At 41.4% G+C, this 13,153-nt stretch overlaps 1 protein-coding gene across 3 annotated transcripts in view; it reads right to left on the bottom strand.

Moving 5' to 3' along the window:
* GPC5 (glypican 5) overlaps positions 1 to 13,153 on the bottom strand; it is a 761,183-nt gene that overhangs the window by 721,218 nt on the left and 26,812 nt on the right. The window contains exon 1 of one of the 3 annotated variants that reach the window (XM_080377391.1): positions 10,133 to 11,423. The exons of the other annotated variants lie outside the window; for them this stretch is intronic. Within the exon in view, the coding sequence (XP_080233517.1) occupies positions 10,133 to 10,301 (169 nt within the window). The 5' untranslated portion in view covers positions 10,302 to 11,423. Of the gene's footprint in view, positions 1 to 10,132; positions 11,424 to 13,153 lie in introns of those variants that run through there. 3 annotated transcript variants of the gene reach the window in all.

Below are 13,153 nucleotides of genomic sequence, written 5' to 3'. Positions count from 1 at the left end.
GCAACAGCACTTGCAGATACGGAGTCCTCACATGCATGCTGGCGATGCTTCAGCTCCATGATGAGCTCCAGGTGCTTAACATCCCCCTCCAGCACAGGGGCAGGAAGATTTGTCACGCACACAGGCTGTGACGGAGCTGGGGCAGACATCAGCCAGCAGATGAACAGAACTCCTGCCATGATATCTGCACACAGCCTCTCTACTTCCCTTCTCTCCTTGTGTAATTTCAGGACTATTATATATAGTTGTTACTGTAGTGAAGATTAATTCACTGATGTTAAAAAGGGGAAAATACTATAGTAGTTTAGCTTCTAGTATTGATTAAAGTCAGTGACATTAAATATACACAGAGATACTGTGCTTTTGCCCCAAACCTCTCCCCTGAAAATGTACAATGTTAAACCATATACCCTCCTGAGCGGCTTTAGGCTATAGATTTCCTGATCAAAACTAATTTTTCTTCTTTTTGACTTTCATTTGAGAATACATTTATCACAGTAAGGTCATTACATTTAACTCAATTCTATTCATAGGCAGAATAAAAAGATGAAAAAAGAACGCCATGTTTTCCTGATGCTACCCTCAGTTGTAACACACACCGTTTTGTTTTACTAACAACATAAAAGCATTCACGTTTTGTGATTTTCAGCATTCAGGGCTGAATCAGATTAGTTAATAAATTTTTAGGGTTTTTTTCTTTTAATTAAAAGGTACAGATTTCTTGAAACTACAATCTTTCTCAAATTTTACCTAAAAGAGAACAAGCAAAGCACAATTTAGGCAATATGTGATGTGTTGTAATTTAAGTTAATGCAGCTTATGATTATTGAAAACTAATTTAATGTATTGCTTTTCCTGTAACCTATTTATTAATTTAAATATGCAATACATGTTTTATCACCCTTGGCAAAGCAGCCACTCCAGAAAAAAACATCAGCATGAGGATGGTCCGACACTGTAACAGGTTGCCCTGAAAGGTCACGGAATCTCCATCCTCAGAGGTGCTCAAAACCTGACTGGCCATGGTCTTGAGCAACCTGCTGGAAATGACCATGCTTTGAGCAGGAGACTCTCCTCGATGACCTCCCAAGGTGCCACCCCACCTCAGCCGTTCTGTGATCTGTGACAACAGCAGCTGTTAATACCAGGAAGGTGAACCAAAACCACAGAACCATTTGCCCAAAACTCATGATGCTGAACAAAAAAATTTGCTGTACCAAACATGAACTGGGGAATTACAAGGTTTTTGAAACCAAGGAGTGACCTTGGCAAGAAGCACAAACATTTGGAGAGGAAGCAGCAGCCATCACAGGGAGTCTGTCCCTGCCAGCAGTGTCTGTGGAGCACCCCAACCCCTGCCCAGTCTGGGCAGCACAGCCTCCCCATGGGGCACCGGGACCAGCCTGCACCCAGCAGTGGGCTGGTGGAGCACACAGAGACCCCACCTCGGGGTGCTGGGGTGTGCATCAGTGGGGTGCTGGGAGCAGCAGGGGTGCCAAAAAATCTGGGGCAGCCATGTCTCCCCAGGAAGGGGTGCACACCCAGGGGAGCCTGCACAGCCAGTGTGGGGGTTGCAGGTAACCATGGTGGGGAGAGGAGGTTAGAAAGTTTTGGAATTAAAAAAAAGTGCTCAGAAATTTACAGGTGTCTATTAACATTTTGTGCCTAGTACTGTGTTTATCTCTTGTATTACTCACACTGATCCTGAACATTAACTGATTGCCAGTGTCTTTAAAAAAACAGCAAACCACTCTCATCCTGATTTGTCATAGGCTACTTGTACTGAGCAGTTTTTCCCTAGAAGTATGACACACAGCACTTTGGCTTTTATGAACCTGGGTGCCTCTTTAAGGAAGGAACGTCAAGTTAGTGAAAGATGGGATCTGTTTAACAAAGCAGAGTAGGCGCACCTTTGCCAAGAGGCTGGCCCACTTGGCAAGGAGGGCTCTGATACAGGCATGTCAGGGGGATGTTGGTAAGAGTTTGCAAACAACCATGGGAAGGGAGGTCAGCAATGGTAAGTACATGTAGCCCAAAGACGGGTGCAAGAGCACCCTCAGGAAGGCTAAAGCAGGTTGAAAGGGGACCCACTTCCAGTGCAGGTACACAAATGCACACAGCCCACATGTATGCAATGGTATCTGAATGTAATGGTATCTGGCCTGTTAAGTTGCCTGGTTATGGACTATTCAGTATAAAAGAAATGGCAAGCAACAAGGAAAATGACAAATTCAAGAAACACACACACACAAACACTAAAATGCAGGTGGTAACAGGGACGGTAACAAAGACCAAAACTTGTCAGCCACTGACTGATGGGCTATAAAGGAACTCGGAGCCTTTAAGAGAGGATCAGTCTGAACATCGTAACTTATGAGGAAGGTGAAACAAGACTAATAAGCATTGTTGGATACTTGGGACTCAGGGAAACTTATATGTGAAAGCACAAGGGGCTTGTGGGACTGTACAAAACTTCTTACTGTTCTCTGACATCAGCATAGTCTTACTGTTTTCTGATAAGTGACTCATTAGAAAGACAAAATTTTGTGCATTACGGAAGTTTCCCCAGTACAACTGCTCAAGCTTCAAACTTCAACACAGCTTGTATATGGGCCCAAATACCAGCAGGAGACTTACAGCTATTCCCAATAAAGAATATAGCTGTGGTGGGTTTGAGGAGGGGTTTTTTGTTTTGTTTTGCCAAGTATTTAAAAAAAGTAAAAAACCACATCACTGCCATGTATGTTAAGATGATCTACTTTACCCTCCAAATCTTAGCAGACAGTAACAACACATTAATGTCCTCCCTCTGCTTGAAACTGAAAACATAACAGAGAAGAAGTGGCAAAGTATTATTATCAAGTTGCCTGAAACACAAATAAGTGTTGCACATAGCATGATTTTAGTCAATGGCATTGTTTTATAATAAACCATAATTTCATGATCAGAAGCGTGTAGGTGAGCTGTCAAACCAAGCAAAAAATAGAACATGTACTATTCCTCATTCTCCTACTGACTTGACATGTGTGTCTTTCGCAAGTAAACAGTAGCTTCATTTCCTAGAAGCAATGATACCCTTGCTCCTATGAGGTTCATAAAAGCTGATCTTGCACAAAACCTTTGTGTCATTTTTCCAGTATGTACAGCCTTTCAACTACTACATTTTAGTTATTAACAAATAATATACAGAGCATCTGCCTATGTGGAGTTCCATGTGCATACAGGCACAGACATGCATAATACTTGTTTAGTATTAAAATTAAATAACCTAAAGATTAGCTCTAGTACCACAGTGTTTAATGTTTTAAAAAAATGTTAGGCACTACTCAGCTTTCAAACTTTTGTTACTTTGCCTTTTGTAAAGCAGCAGCTAATATGAAATTTTAACTAGGCTTACTATGGGCTTTAGTATAGCTTCAAGATGTTCAGACTTTTAGCAAAACTCTAAAATAATAATGAATAGTTGTTCATGGTTTCAGGTGACTCTTCAATATCCTTTTATTCCCTTGATTTTATGGTAAATATGTCTTTTTTTAAGCAGCATCTTTTTAACATGGATATAATTCCCAACCCTAAGGGAACTTTTAAGAATGCTAATCATTTACATATAAACTACGTTTTATTGACCTACTTCTACTCCAGCTCATTAAACACAGCTGCTTTCAATGGCCAGGAAAAAGTAACCAAATACAACATTCAAAAGAACCCAACTGACTAAAAATGGAGTAGCTACTCAACATCAGAGTGGCTTTGTAGTTGTTTCTTTACAGAGCTACAGGACAACCAACAGCTTACAGATAATGTTTCAGAAGAGGGTATTTAAACCAGCAAGTGAAACAGGTCATTCTATTTCAATACAACCAACGTTAAAAACTCACACACATTTTCTGTGTTTTCATATCTAAAAATCTTCCGTCAATAACCAATTATTTTGAAATACAGTGAAAAAGCATTTTCTGCTCCAGTAAGGAATATTGGCTCTTTTCAGTACCAAATTCTGGAGGCCCTACACTGCGATCTATTTTTAGACAAGATCACAAGACAGCAAGAAGTGAAATAACTTAGCCTGTAATAGATTAAAATAAAAATTAACATAAACAGTTATAGTATAGGAAAGGGATTACTACTGAAAACAATCTAGATGGGTGCAGAAAAGACAGTTCAGCAAGAATAAAATGTGATTATTCTAAGGCATAGGTTTAATTATTTCCAGATGATCTGGAACTGATTTCAAAATTTCATTCATGGTCTCAGCCATGTTTTCAGTGTTTTCAGTTTCAGTGTTTCAGAAAAAAATCCGTGTTTTCAGTACCTTGAGATAAACAAGTGCTGACAGGATGAGGATGTTAATTTCCAGGAAGCAAAAATACCAGATGTGTGGTAAATTTCTGCCTATCTACTTAGACAAATACTTCCAAGAGATCAAATCCAGAGTCTGAAAAAAAACGAAACAGGCCTAGGGTTGTCATGATAAACGGTCTTTTAAAAGTCAAGCAGCCATAGGGTCTGGAATCAGTTGTTTGTAGCAGTGGTTTATTGCAAAATGGATTTGCAACCTGTATCAGACATGAGACTTTCCCATGCTCACCCTTTAGTATCTGTTAATTCGCCTTTAATATCTGTTAATTCCCTTTTGTTACAAAGGACACTCCAGACTTGGCATTGATCACCATCATTGTGACTACCCGTAAACTTCAGCATTGCTGCCTAAAAGAGGCAGGGATGAGTCTCGAGCACCTGGCCCTGACTGTTCACAGTGCTGAACTACCACCTCACCTCTTTCTGTGGCTCTGTTCAGAAGGCACCAGTATTTCTCTCAGCTGCACTTCTAGAGATGGTGCTTTCTGTATACTGCTTTCAGAGGACACTGTAAGCAACACTGTAGTACAGGTTTGGCTCCTTCCTAACATCCTCCAAGACCAACAGTATATGTTCATGCAGACAAAAAATTATGTTGCAGGCAACAGTCCTTTATAAAAACAGACATGATATAATGAACATCAGTAACTGATATAACAGAGCAACTCACTTTTTGCCTCTGCTTAAATTCTTTTCCAAGGACCTTAATGTCAGTTTGTTACCAAAAATCCTAGCCAGGGAAACTCCACAGCAAAGGACAGTTCAGAAACCCAACACTAGTTTATTGCAGCTGGGTGCATGTGGGATCTTTCTTCCTAATGGGCACACTGAGTTACTCGAGGGTGCACATTACACACAGTGGAGTACTTGCATGTTGATAGCAGGTGTATTTTCATTCACGCACAGGATTGGCTGCAAGTTTCTCCCTTCTAGTGCAATCAGCGATTACAACTCCTAACGGCTTGTCTCCTCTTGCAGCCAGAACTTTTTCACCTGGAGACTTCTTCCTGCATGATTTATATACTGGTGCTCTTACCGTCAGCTGTTCTTTGTTTCCCAAGGCTGTGGGTACTTGAGCATTAACGACCTGAGAGGGTAGGTCATCGACTGAAACTTTGTGAGCATTCTTGTTTAACTACTTCAGAGTTTGGTAAGAGGGGAGTTTAGGCAACAAGTTAGACAAATAGAGTAATTAGAAGTGTCCCTGCCTGCACACACCAAAAAGAAATTTATTTGATTTCAGACAGAACCAAAATCCCACTTACCTGAAAGAAAATCATACTAGAAACACAAATTAAAATTCAAAACTATCTTGGATTTGCATCAAAGTAATCTGGTCTGGATTTTAAACTGATTTCTATTGTTACTTTTAGCTGAATTAGCATGAATATTTTAAGTTGAATTAAAGTTAAGGGTGAACTGAAGAGTACTACACGCCAGCTTTTTCTGAGATTACCTCATCCTTCAAGCAGTTTGTCTCATTTATTCAATTTCACATATATCACATTTTGTCCTGGTTTTGGCTGGGATAGAGTTAATTTTCTTCCTAGTAGCTGGTGCAGTGCTGTTCTGGACCTATGAGAACAATGTTGATAACACACTGATGATTTTAGGCCCGGTGGAAGGGGGAATGAGCAAGGGGGTGGTACTTGATTGGTAGCTGGGATTAAACCACGACAATATGCATAATTATTCTCTATCAAGAAGCCTTTGCAATAAAATTTATACTAATCACAGTCTTCACTCTTTTTTGTGCATCTTGTTCTCACAACCACATACGTGACCTCCCAAACATTGCTGAAAAGAAGCCTAGACCTATTCCCCAAAAAAAAAAAAGAGCAAAAAAAACCTGCTGAGAACCTGGAAAAATATCTCCATCACTTTTTTCCACTTTGTTGGGAACTGGTTTATTCTACAGTTCCAGCAAATGTAACATTTTTCAATAAGCCATGGAATTCAGCTTTTTGGTGCCAACAGAAGCCTAACAGTTTTTTCACTGATGTACCTACTGGAAGCCCTTTGTCAAGAGGGCAAGGGTGATTGGTTTACTGCCCATCCTATTCTGCTCTTCTACATATTCAGAGAGAAGGAAACCAGAGAAGAAATCTTATTTGCAACCAAGAGAACAAGGAGAGTTGAGAGGTCCCATGTAATCTGTCTGAAAAATGAGCTGCTGAAACCAGTTAAAAGCTCTAGCTTTACTAACACATATGGGGTAAAAGAGTGGAATTCTTCAAGAAAATTGTTTAGGTTACAACACTAGTAATCGAGGACAGGAAATAAAAATATGCAAAAAAAGTATTTTGCAGACACTGATTTTTTTTTAACAATCCAACTCATACAGATCCACAAAAACAAAATAAAAAACCCAAACCAAACTTTCGAGGCCTTTTTATATTTGATTCATGCATTGCCTATTGTTTGATTCTCCATACAATGAAAAGGGTCTTCTATGATTTTTAATTCTTGAGGATTTTCTTCACAGACACAACACTGCACTTGTAGCACAGAACCCAACAGGAAAAAACAAAGTAGTTATGCAACTAACATTTAAAATTGGTATGAAGGTCGTAAATGTTTCAATATAGCATGTGATGGGACTGAGCATAACTCTGTATGATAGTTCACAAATCACTGCTACAAAAGATTGAGCACAGTTAGTCAAATCTTCATTGCTGGGGAGTAAAAATAAAAATCTTGGTTATTAGGGATATTCATTTACCTTGATTATTAGTTGCCAATTTCAACACTGTGACATCCTGTTTTATATGAATGATTACACAAACTCAAATTTGTGGTTCCCATATCCCTCAAGATCACCTTTGCACATGTATCTGGCATTGTTGCACACGATGATAAAGATATTTTTGCTCACTTAAAGACATGAACTACATATAATAGCTGCAAACCTAATTATATAAAATAATGCGTAATTTTTTGAGCTGATGTATGTTCAAAATATGGACATGTAGCAGTCCCCAAATGAAAAATAATTCCAATTTGCATGATTTACTGATATAAGGCTGCTCAGTTTTTATTACCACTATGAAGAGGAAAAAATACAATTGTGAATGCTATAGTTTTTGTTTTAATATACACAATATAAACAAGGCCAATAAGCCAACTTCTTCCCTTTAACTTTATTGACTGTAGGGGTAGCTTCCCACTGTATATAAGCCACCACCAGCTAACATTCCCACCCTTTTTCAGTTAGTGATCCTTCTCCACATAAAAGGTGTGGTTCAGCTTAAGACATTTAAATGAAGATGTCCTTATACAAACTATGTACCACTAAAAGAAATATAAGCAAATACCATAGTGGCAAAGGACCTATGTAGCTCACTCTGAAGCTGACATGAAACATTTCATAGCTGAGTAGTTCCTAGATGCCGCTGGCTGTGCTGACTATGCAGTGCAGTTGCTCACAGGGAACATCTGAGATGCTAAAGGTATCCCACCCACTGCCACTCCAGAAAGATGCAAGTCTCCCAGAGGTATCACATCTGCCAGCCCCATAGGAATATTCCAGAGACTCCAGGGAAACTCAGATGATGCCAGATGCCTACATTTAAGCAACTGAATTAAACTTTATAAAGGCAGCTCTGACACCTATTTTCACAAGCGGACACCTACAGAAAGAGTGAGAGTGTATATTACGCACAAACACATTGCTAAGTGCCATCAGAAAAGGTTTTAAAATACTTTTCACTTCTTGCCTCAAAAGAAGGCTTAATATAGAAGATCAGTAGTAACAGTGACATTTCTTTCCTCTTCACATTGTTTTCAGCCTACAAATACCTTTAATCACACCTAAACCTTCTAAAATACTCATTTAATCCTCATTTTCTTGTCATCTCCAATTCTGGATAGATTTTACTGTTCACAATTTTTTGTTTTGTGTACCTCTGAGATTAAAGCTACTGAAAGCAAGAACTGTGATGCTTGTACTCGGCTCCTTGAGGGCTGGTGTTTTCCGGGCTGCCCACAGCAATACCATTCCTCCAGAGAGTGAAAGGCTGCTGCTGACCACGCAGCTGTACCGCACCTCCTGGTGACCACTGCTTGCAGGGGCAGCAGCAGAGAGAGGAATTCTTTTATTACTCTTACAATTCAAAACTGGCTTTTGTTTCAGGAACAGGAAATACAGAAAAGTCAAAAGAAAAAAAAATGAGAGTGGTGCTGTAAGAAATATAGGGGAAGGGAGAAAATCAGAGAGCAGGGCAGAAGAAATACGCATAACATACCATAGTTCTTCCCCATTGAGGCAACATGTTTTCTCCTTATCCCCGGTATACAAGTGAATGTATGGTATCAAATGTCATTTGCAGAGAAAGTATAATAGTTACACTAGACTACAGAATGAGAAGAACACAGACAAACTGATACCACATAATTCCTGCTGATGTTATTCACCCAAATCATCAGCACAAAAACCTACATCACTATTACATCACTAACTGGGCTTTGACTCAGATTGCACTTTCCAGACATCTTCATTTGCACAGTACCTACCCAATCAGGCTTTCCAGTTAAAGTGTTTATTTTCTCTTTAGTGAAGACAATAATAAAAATCTTTAGCTCAGGACAATGTTAGAAGACAACGTATGTTGTCAAATGTACTGTCAACTTTAATATAGTATTTTTGGTAAACTGCACACTGCAATATTAAGTGTGTTAAGATTAGGATAATCTATTATATTTAAAACTAGTCATTAAAAAGGTATTTTGAATTGATTCCTTTAGGAATAAACATAGCATGCCTTATCTCAACTTGCAGAGTTAATAAAACCTGCACAGATTATCTTAAAAACAGGAAGAGGCTATTGATATTTTAAAGTGAGGGGGGGTGTTAATTCAGCTTTAGTTGCCTTGAGATGTCGTTTTCAATGTCAGGAAAGCACTGACATTTACTAGTTAACTTACCATCTAAACACGAACACACTTACGGATACGTGTGTAAAAGAAAAAAAAAAAAAAAAAAAAAAGTCTTTTCCAACCCTATACAGAATCACAGAATCATTTAGGTTGGAAAAGCTCTTTGAGATCATCAAGTCCAACCCAGGCCTGCCATACTGCTGACCATGAAAATCGATTAATTTTAGTGCTGTGATTAGCACCACGGAAATAACGAGGTTCTCACAAGGCTGGAACGAAACCCCAACTCTAAGAAGGTACATCTTAGTACATACATGGCTTTGCAATACGTTTTTGTATCTGCTTAAAAAAAAGTTTCATTGTTGACAGAGATTGCCGTTACGGCAATATTCTTCCCCGAGAATTTTATTCAGTTAGGGGGACGTTCAGATCCGTTAGAGAAAACGTGCCGATCCACCACTTGCAGCGGTGTATACCATCCGCACCTCGCACAAGAGTAACTCCAGAAGCCCAAGCCGCAGCCGGGCGGCTCGCCCCTTCCCCCAGCGCCCGCAGCGGCACCGAGGTAACTGCGCCCGCCCACGGACGGACGGACGGCGGGCAGAACGCTGCCCCCGGCTGAAGCTCACCCCCTCCACGCCGCACGGCAGGGAGCGGGCACAAGGGGACTGTAGGCAGGTGTTGGGGTGCTCCAGCTTTTGCAGCGCCCGCACCACAAGAAGCGCGTCTTCTCTTTGGAGTAAAGCGCCGGGCATCCCCCGCCGCCACGAGAACGACCCCATCAACCCCCGCAGCAGCGACGGCGCTGCCCGGCCCGGGCGGGGTGACAGGCGGGGCAGCCCCGGGCGAGCGCGGCAGCCGCCGGCCGCAGCCCCCGACCCCGCCAGCCTTCCCTTACCTGCCCGCGGGGACTCCGGGATGCCTCTGAGGGGGCCGAGCTGCCGCAGCTGGAAAACTTTCCGGACGCCCTCGCAGCTGGGCGGCGGCTCCGCACCCCCGGCCGCGGCGGCCAGGAGCAGGAGGCCGAGGACGCCGAGGACGCCGAGGCTGAGGCGCTTCCCCTCCATGGCCCGCCGGCCGCCGGCAGCTGCCGCAGGGAGCGCGGCCCAGGCGCCCCCGAGCCCGCCGCCCCCCGCCGGGACCCTCCCCCGGCCCGGCCCCCGCCCGCCGCCCCCCCTCGCACGAGGAGGGGGCCCGCGACGCCGGGGCGACAGGGGGAGGGCGCTGCCACCGCCGGTGTGCCGGTGCCTCCACGCCGCCCCCTCGGGGCGTGGGGGTGGGCACGGCCCGTTTGGGGAGGGGAGGGGACCCCACGTACACCCGGGGCGGGGGGGAAAGCTGCAGGGAAGGGGAGAAATGCACTGGTACTGGTGTGTAAGCAGCAACCCCGAAAAAGCACGGAAAAAAGAGAGACCCTAAGATAATCTGCGGCACTTTTAGGAACTAATCGCAAGAGTCTTACAAACGGGCAGTAACACACACAATTCAGTTTGGCTTCAAACGCCAAACTTGCTTTTGTGACAAGTCTCCAAGAATTCAGCTGTCTTCCAAATGTCTTCAAAAGATTCCATTTTCCTAGGCAAAAGCGACAAAGGACCTGTTTACAGAACCCTCTCATGCCTACAAGCCAAAGTGCTATGGTATCTGTCAGAGCAGCCAAGGATGCAGCTGGGACTCATCAGTTTATCTTTTAAATAGCTTCATGGTACCAGAGCAAAGAATCACCTCCATGCGCTAACTTAAATGTCACACCTTACCCCTTATAGCTGGAAATTGTTCCTAGCCTGTTTTGAAGCTGCTGGTGGTCATGCAGCACTGTACAGTGTTAGTCTATCCCAGCTTTCACTTCAAAATAAATCTTTCACCTGTGGCAGCAATTTCAACACAAGCCTGTAAGAACAGTTCTAAGTGTGAATTGTTCTATGTATCCATTTGAATACAAGTAACAAATTGACATGTAAGTTATTAAAACTTGCACTAGAGATCAAGCATTTCCCTGCTGGGTAAAGCAATAAAAAAATGGCATTACAGTAACTTTATCCAGTTTACTAACTGGCAGTTTGTAAGAAGTGGAGAGGACTAGCATTTCCCTTTTTTTGAATCATCTGTAATCCCAGACTTGGCAATTTCCTTCTGTCAGCAAGTTCCAACACATACGATATGAAATATCCTTTAATAGAATTTGTTCTATTCTTATATAGAATATATATTCTTATATAAGAAACAGTTCTTATACTGTTGATGTATAAAAAGGGAATATAGGTGATAGGTTACAACCTTCTTGATAAAGCAAAGTACAGAAAAAAGAAACATTTTAGGCCCTGCATGAGGAAACAGTGGGGAAAACAGACCAGGGAGTCCCACTGCAAATAAAAAACTTGGTTTAGATAAAAAAATAGAAATAATGGAAAATTAAATACCTTGTATGGAAAATGGTAGTAGGCAGCAGACCCCTTGTCAGTCAGTAAAACACCCTTTCTTAAACAGAACACTTGTTTTTAAATATTAAACAACGTCACCGGGAAAAAACAACCAAAATATGGGAGCCAGGGAACACAGGATCTTATTCAGCAACTTAAAGATCGTAGAGGAAGTTCTGGAAATCATACCTCTACACCTAGTACAAAATGTGCAGCACCCACAAAAAACTTATGAAAATAAAGTATTAGGAGACAGGGACATTTTTGCAGGTTAAGAAATACAGACAAGTATTCCTACTTTAAAAGAAAAAAAGCTTTCCCCATTTACCTCACAACCATACAAAAGTTTGCCAACAGCAACAATCAGTGTTGGGAAAACTCTAGAACCTCATGGCTTTAATTTGAATCAGTACTTCCTCCCATCTTCCACTAGCAGCAATTCAGAGAAACTTCTACCCTCCAGTTCTACAGCCTGAGGAAAAAAAGGGAGCTTTTTGCTAAGAAATTCAATATATATGTTTTAAGTAGCTCTTTCAAGATGACCAAGATTCTAGTTTAGTCCAAAAGGTGGGGTGGGTTTTTCTTTGTTTGTTGGGGGATTTTGGGGGGTTGGTTTCTCGTTTAATAATTTTGGCATAGGAACTCTAAAGGAAATAATTAACTTTGGCTTAATTATGAGATTAAATTTAGTATTCTTCCTGGTTTTATGCTTTGAAGCTTCCCTGATTTTAGTGTTAAAATGTGTATTTTAGCTAACAAGTTTAATGCATCAAATATCCTGGAAAATGTTTCTGCATATTTGCAGCCATATGCAGAAGAAAGGGACTTCTCTCATTTTAACATGTGAAAATATATATATATATATACATGTATATATATACACACACACACACACACACACATATATATATATGGACGTTATGAGATAACATTGACTACAGATTTGTCTCTTTTCTTGACCAAGGCCTTAACATCCGCCCTTGCTGGCTCCTCATGGATATCTAGCTGTCAGCTCAAGATGACTAAAGAATCCCACTTTCACAGATTCTCCCTATGCCTCCTTTTCTTAATCATCATGAACAATACCACTATATTACCCAAATGCGGGCACAAATAATGCTGGAGGAGGTTACACCTTCAACCTACCCCTCTGAATCCCATCAAGCTAAAATGAAATTTTCTATTTGTTTTGGCACACATCATCAAGTCTCCTGCTCAGCTACGCAGATGACGTTCTCCTTCAGACTATCATCTTGTAACTATTGAAAACACTTTATATGGCTGTGTCATCTTCCCTGTTTTTATCCTTTCATAGAGCTACTACAAAAATAACCCTCCCTGACCTGTTGCTGTCCTGGTTTCAGCCAGGATAGAGTTGGTTTTCTTCTTAGTGGCTAGTGCAGTGCTGTGCTTCAGCTCTGATGTGAGAACAATGCTAACAGGACACCGATGGTTTTAGTTGTCCCTGGGTGATGTTTATACTAAATCAAGGACTTTAC

The sequence above is a fragment of the Falco punctatus genome (genome assembly GCF_963210335.1).
Source record: "Falco punctatus genome assembly, chromosome: 2".
Taxonomy (NCBI): domain Eukaryota; kingdom Metazoa; phylum Chordata; class Aves; order Falconiformes; family Falconidae; genus Falco; species Falco punctatus.
Note: the sequence above shows the minus strand (reverse complement) of the source record. Positions and strands in the feature narration are given on the sequence as shown.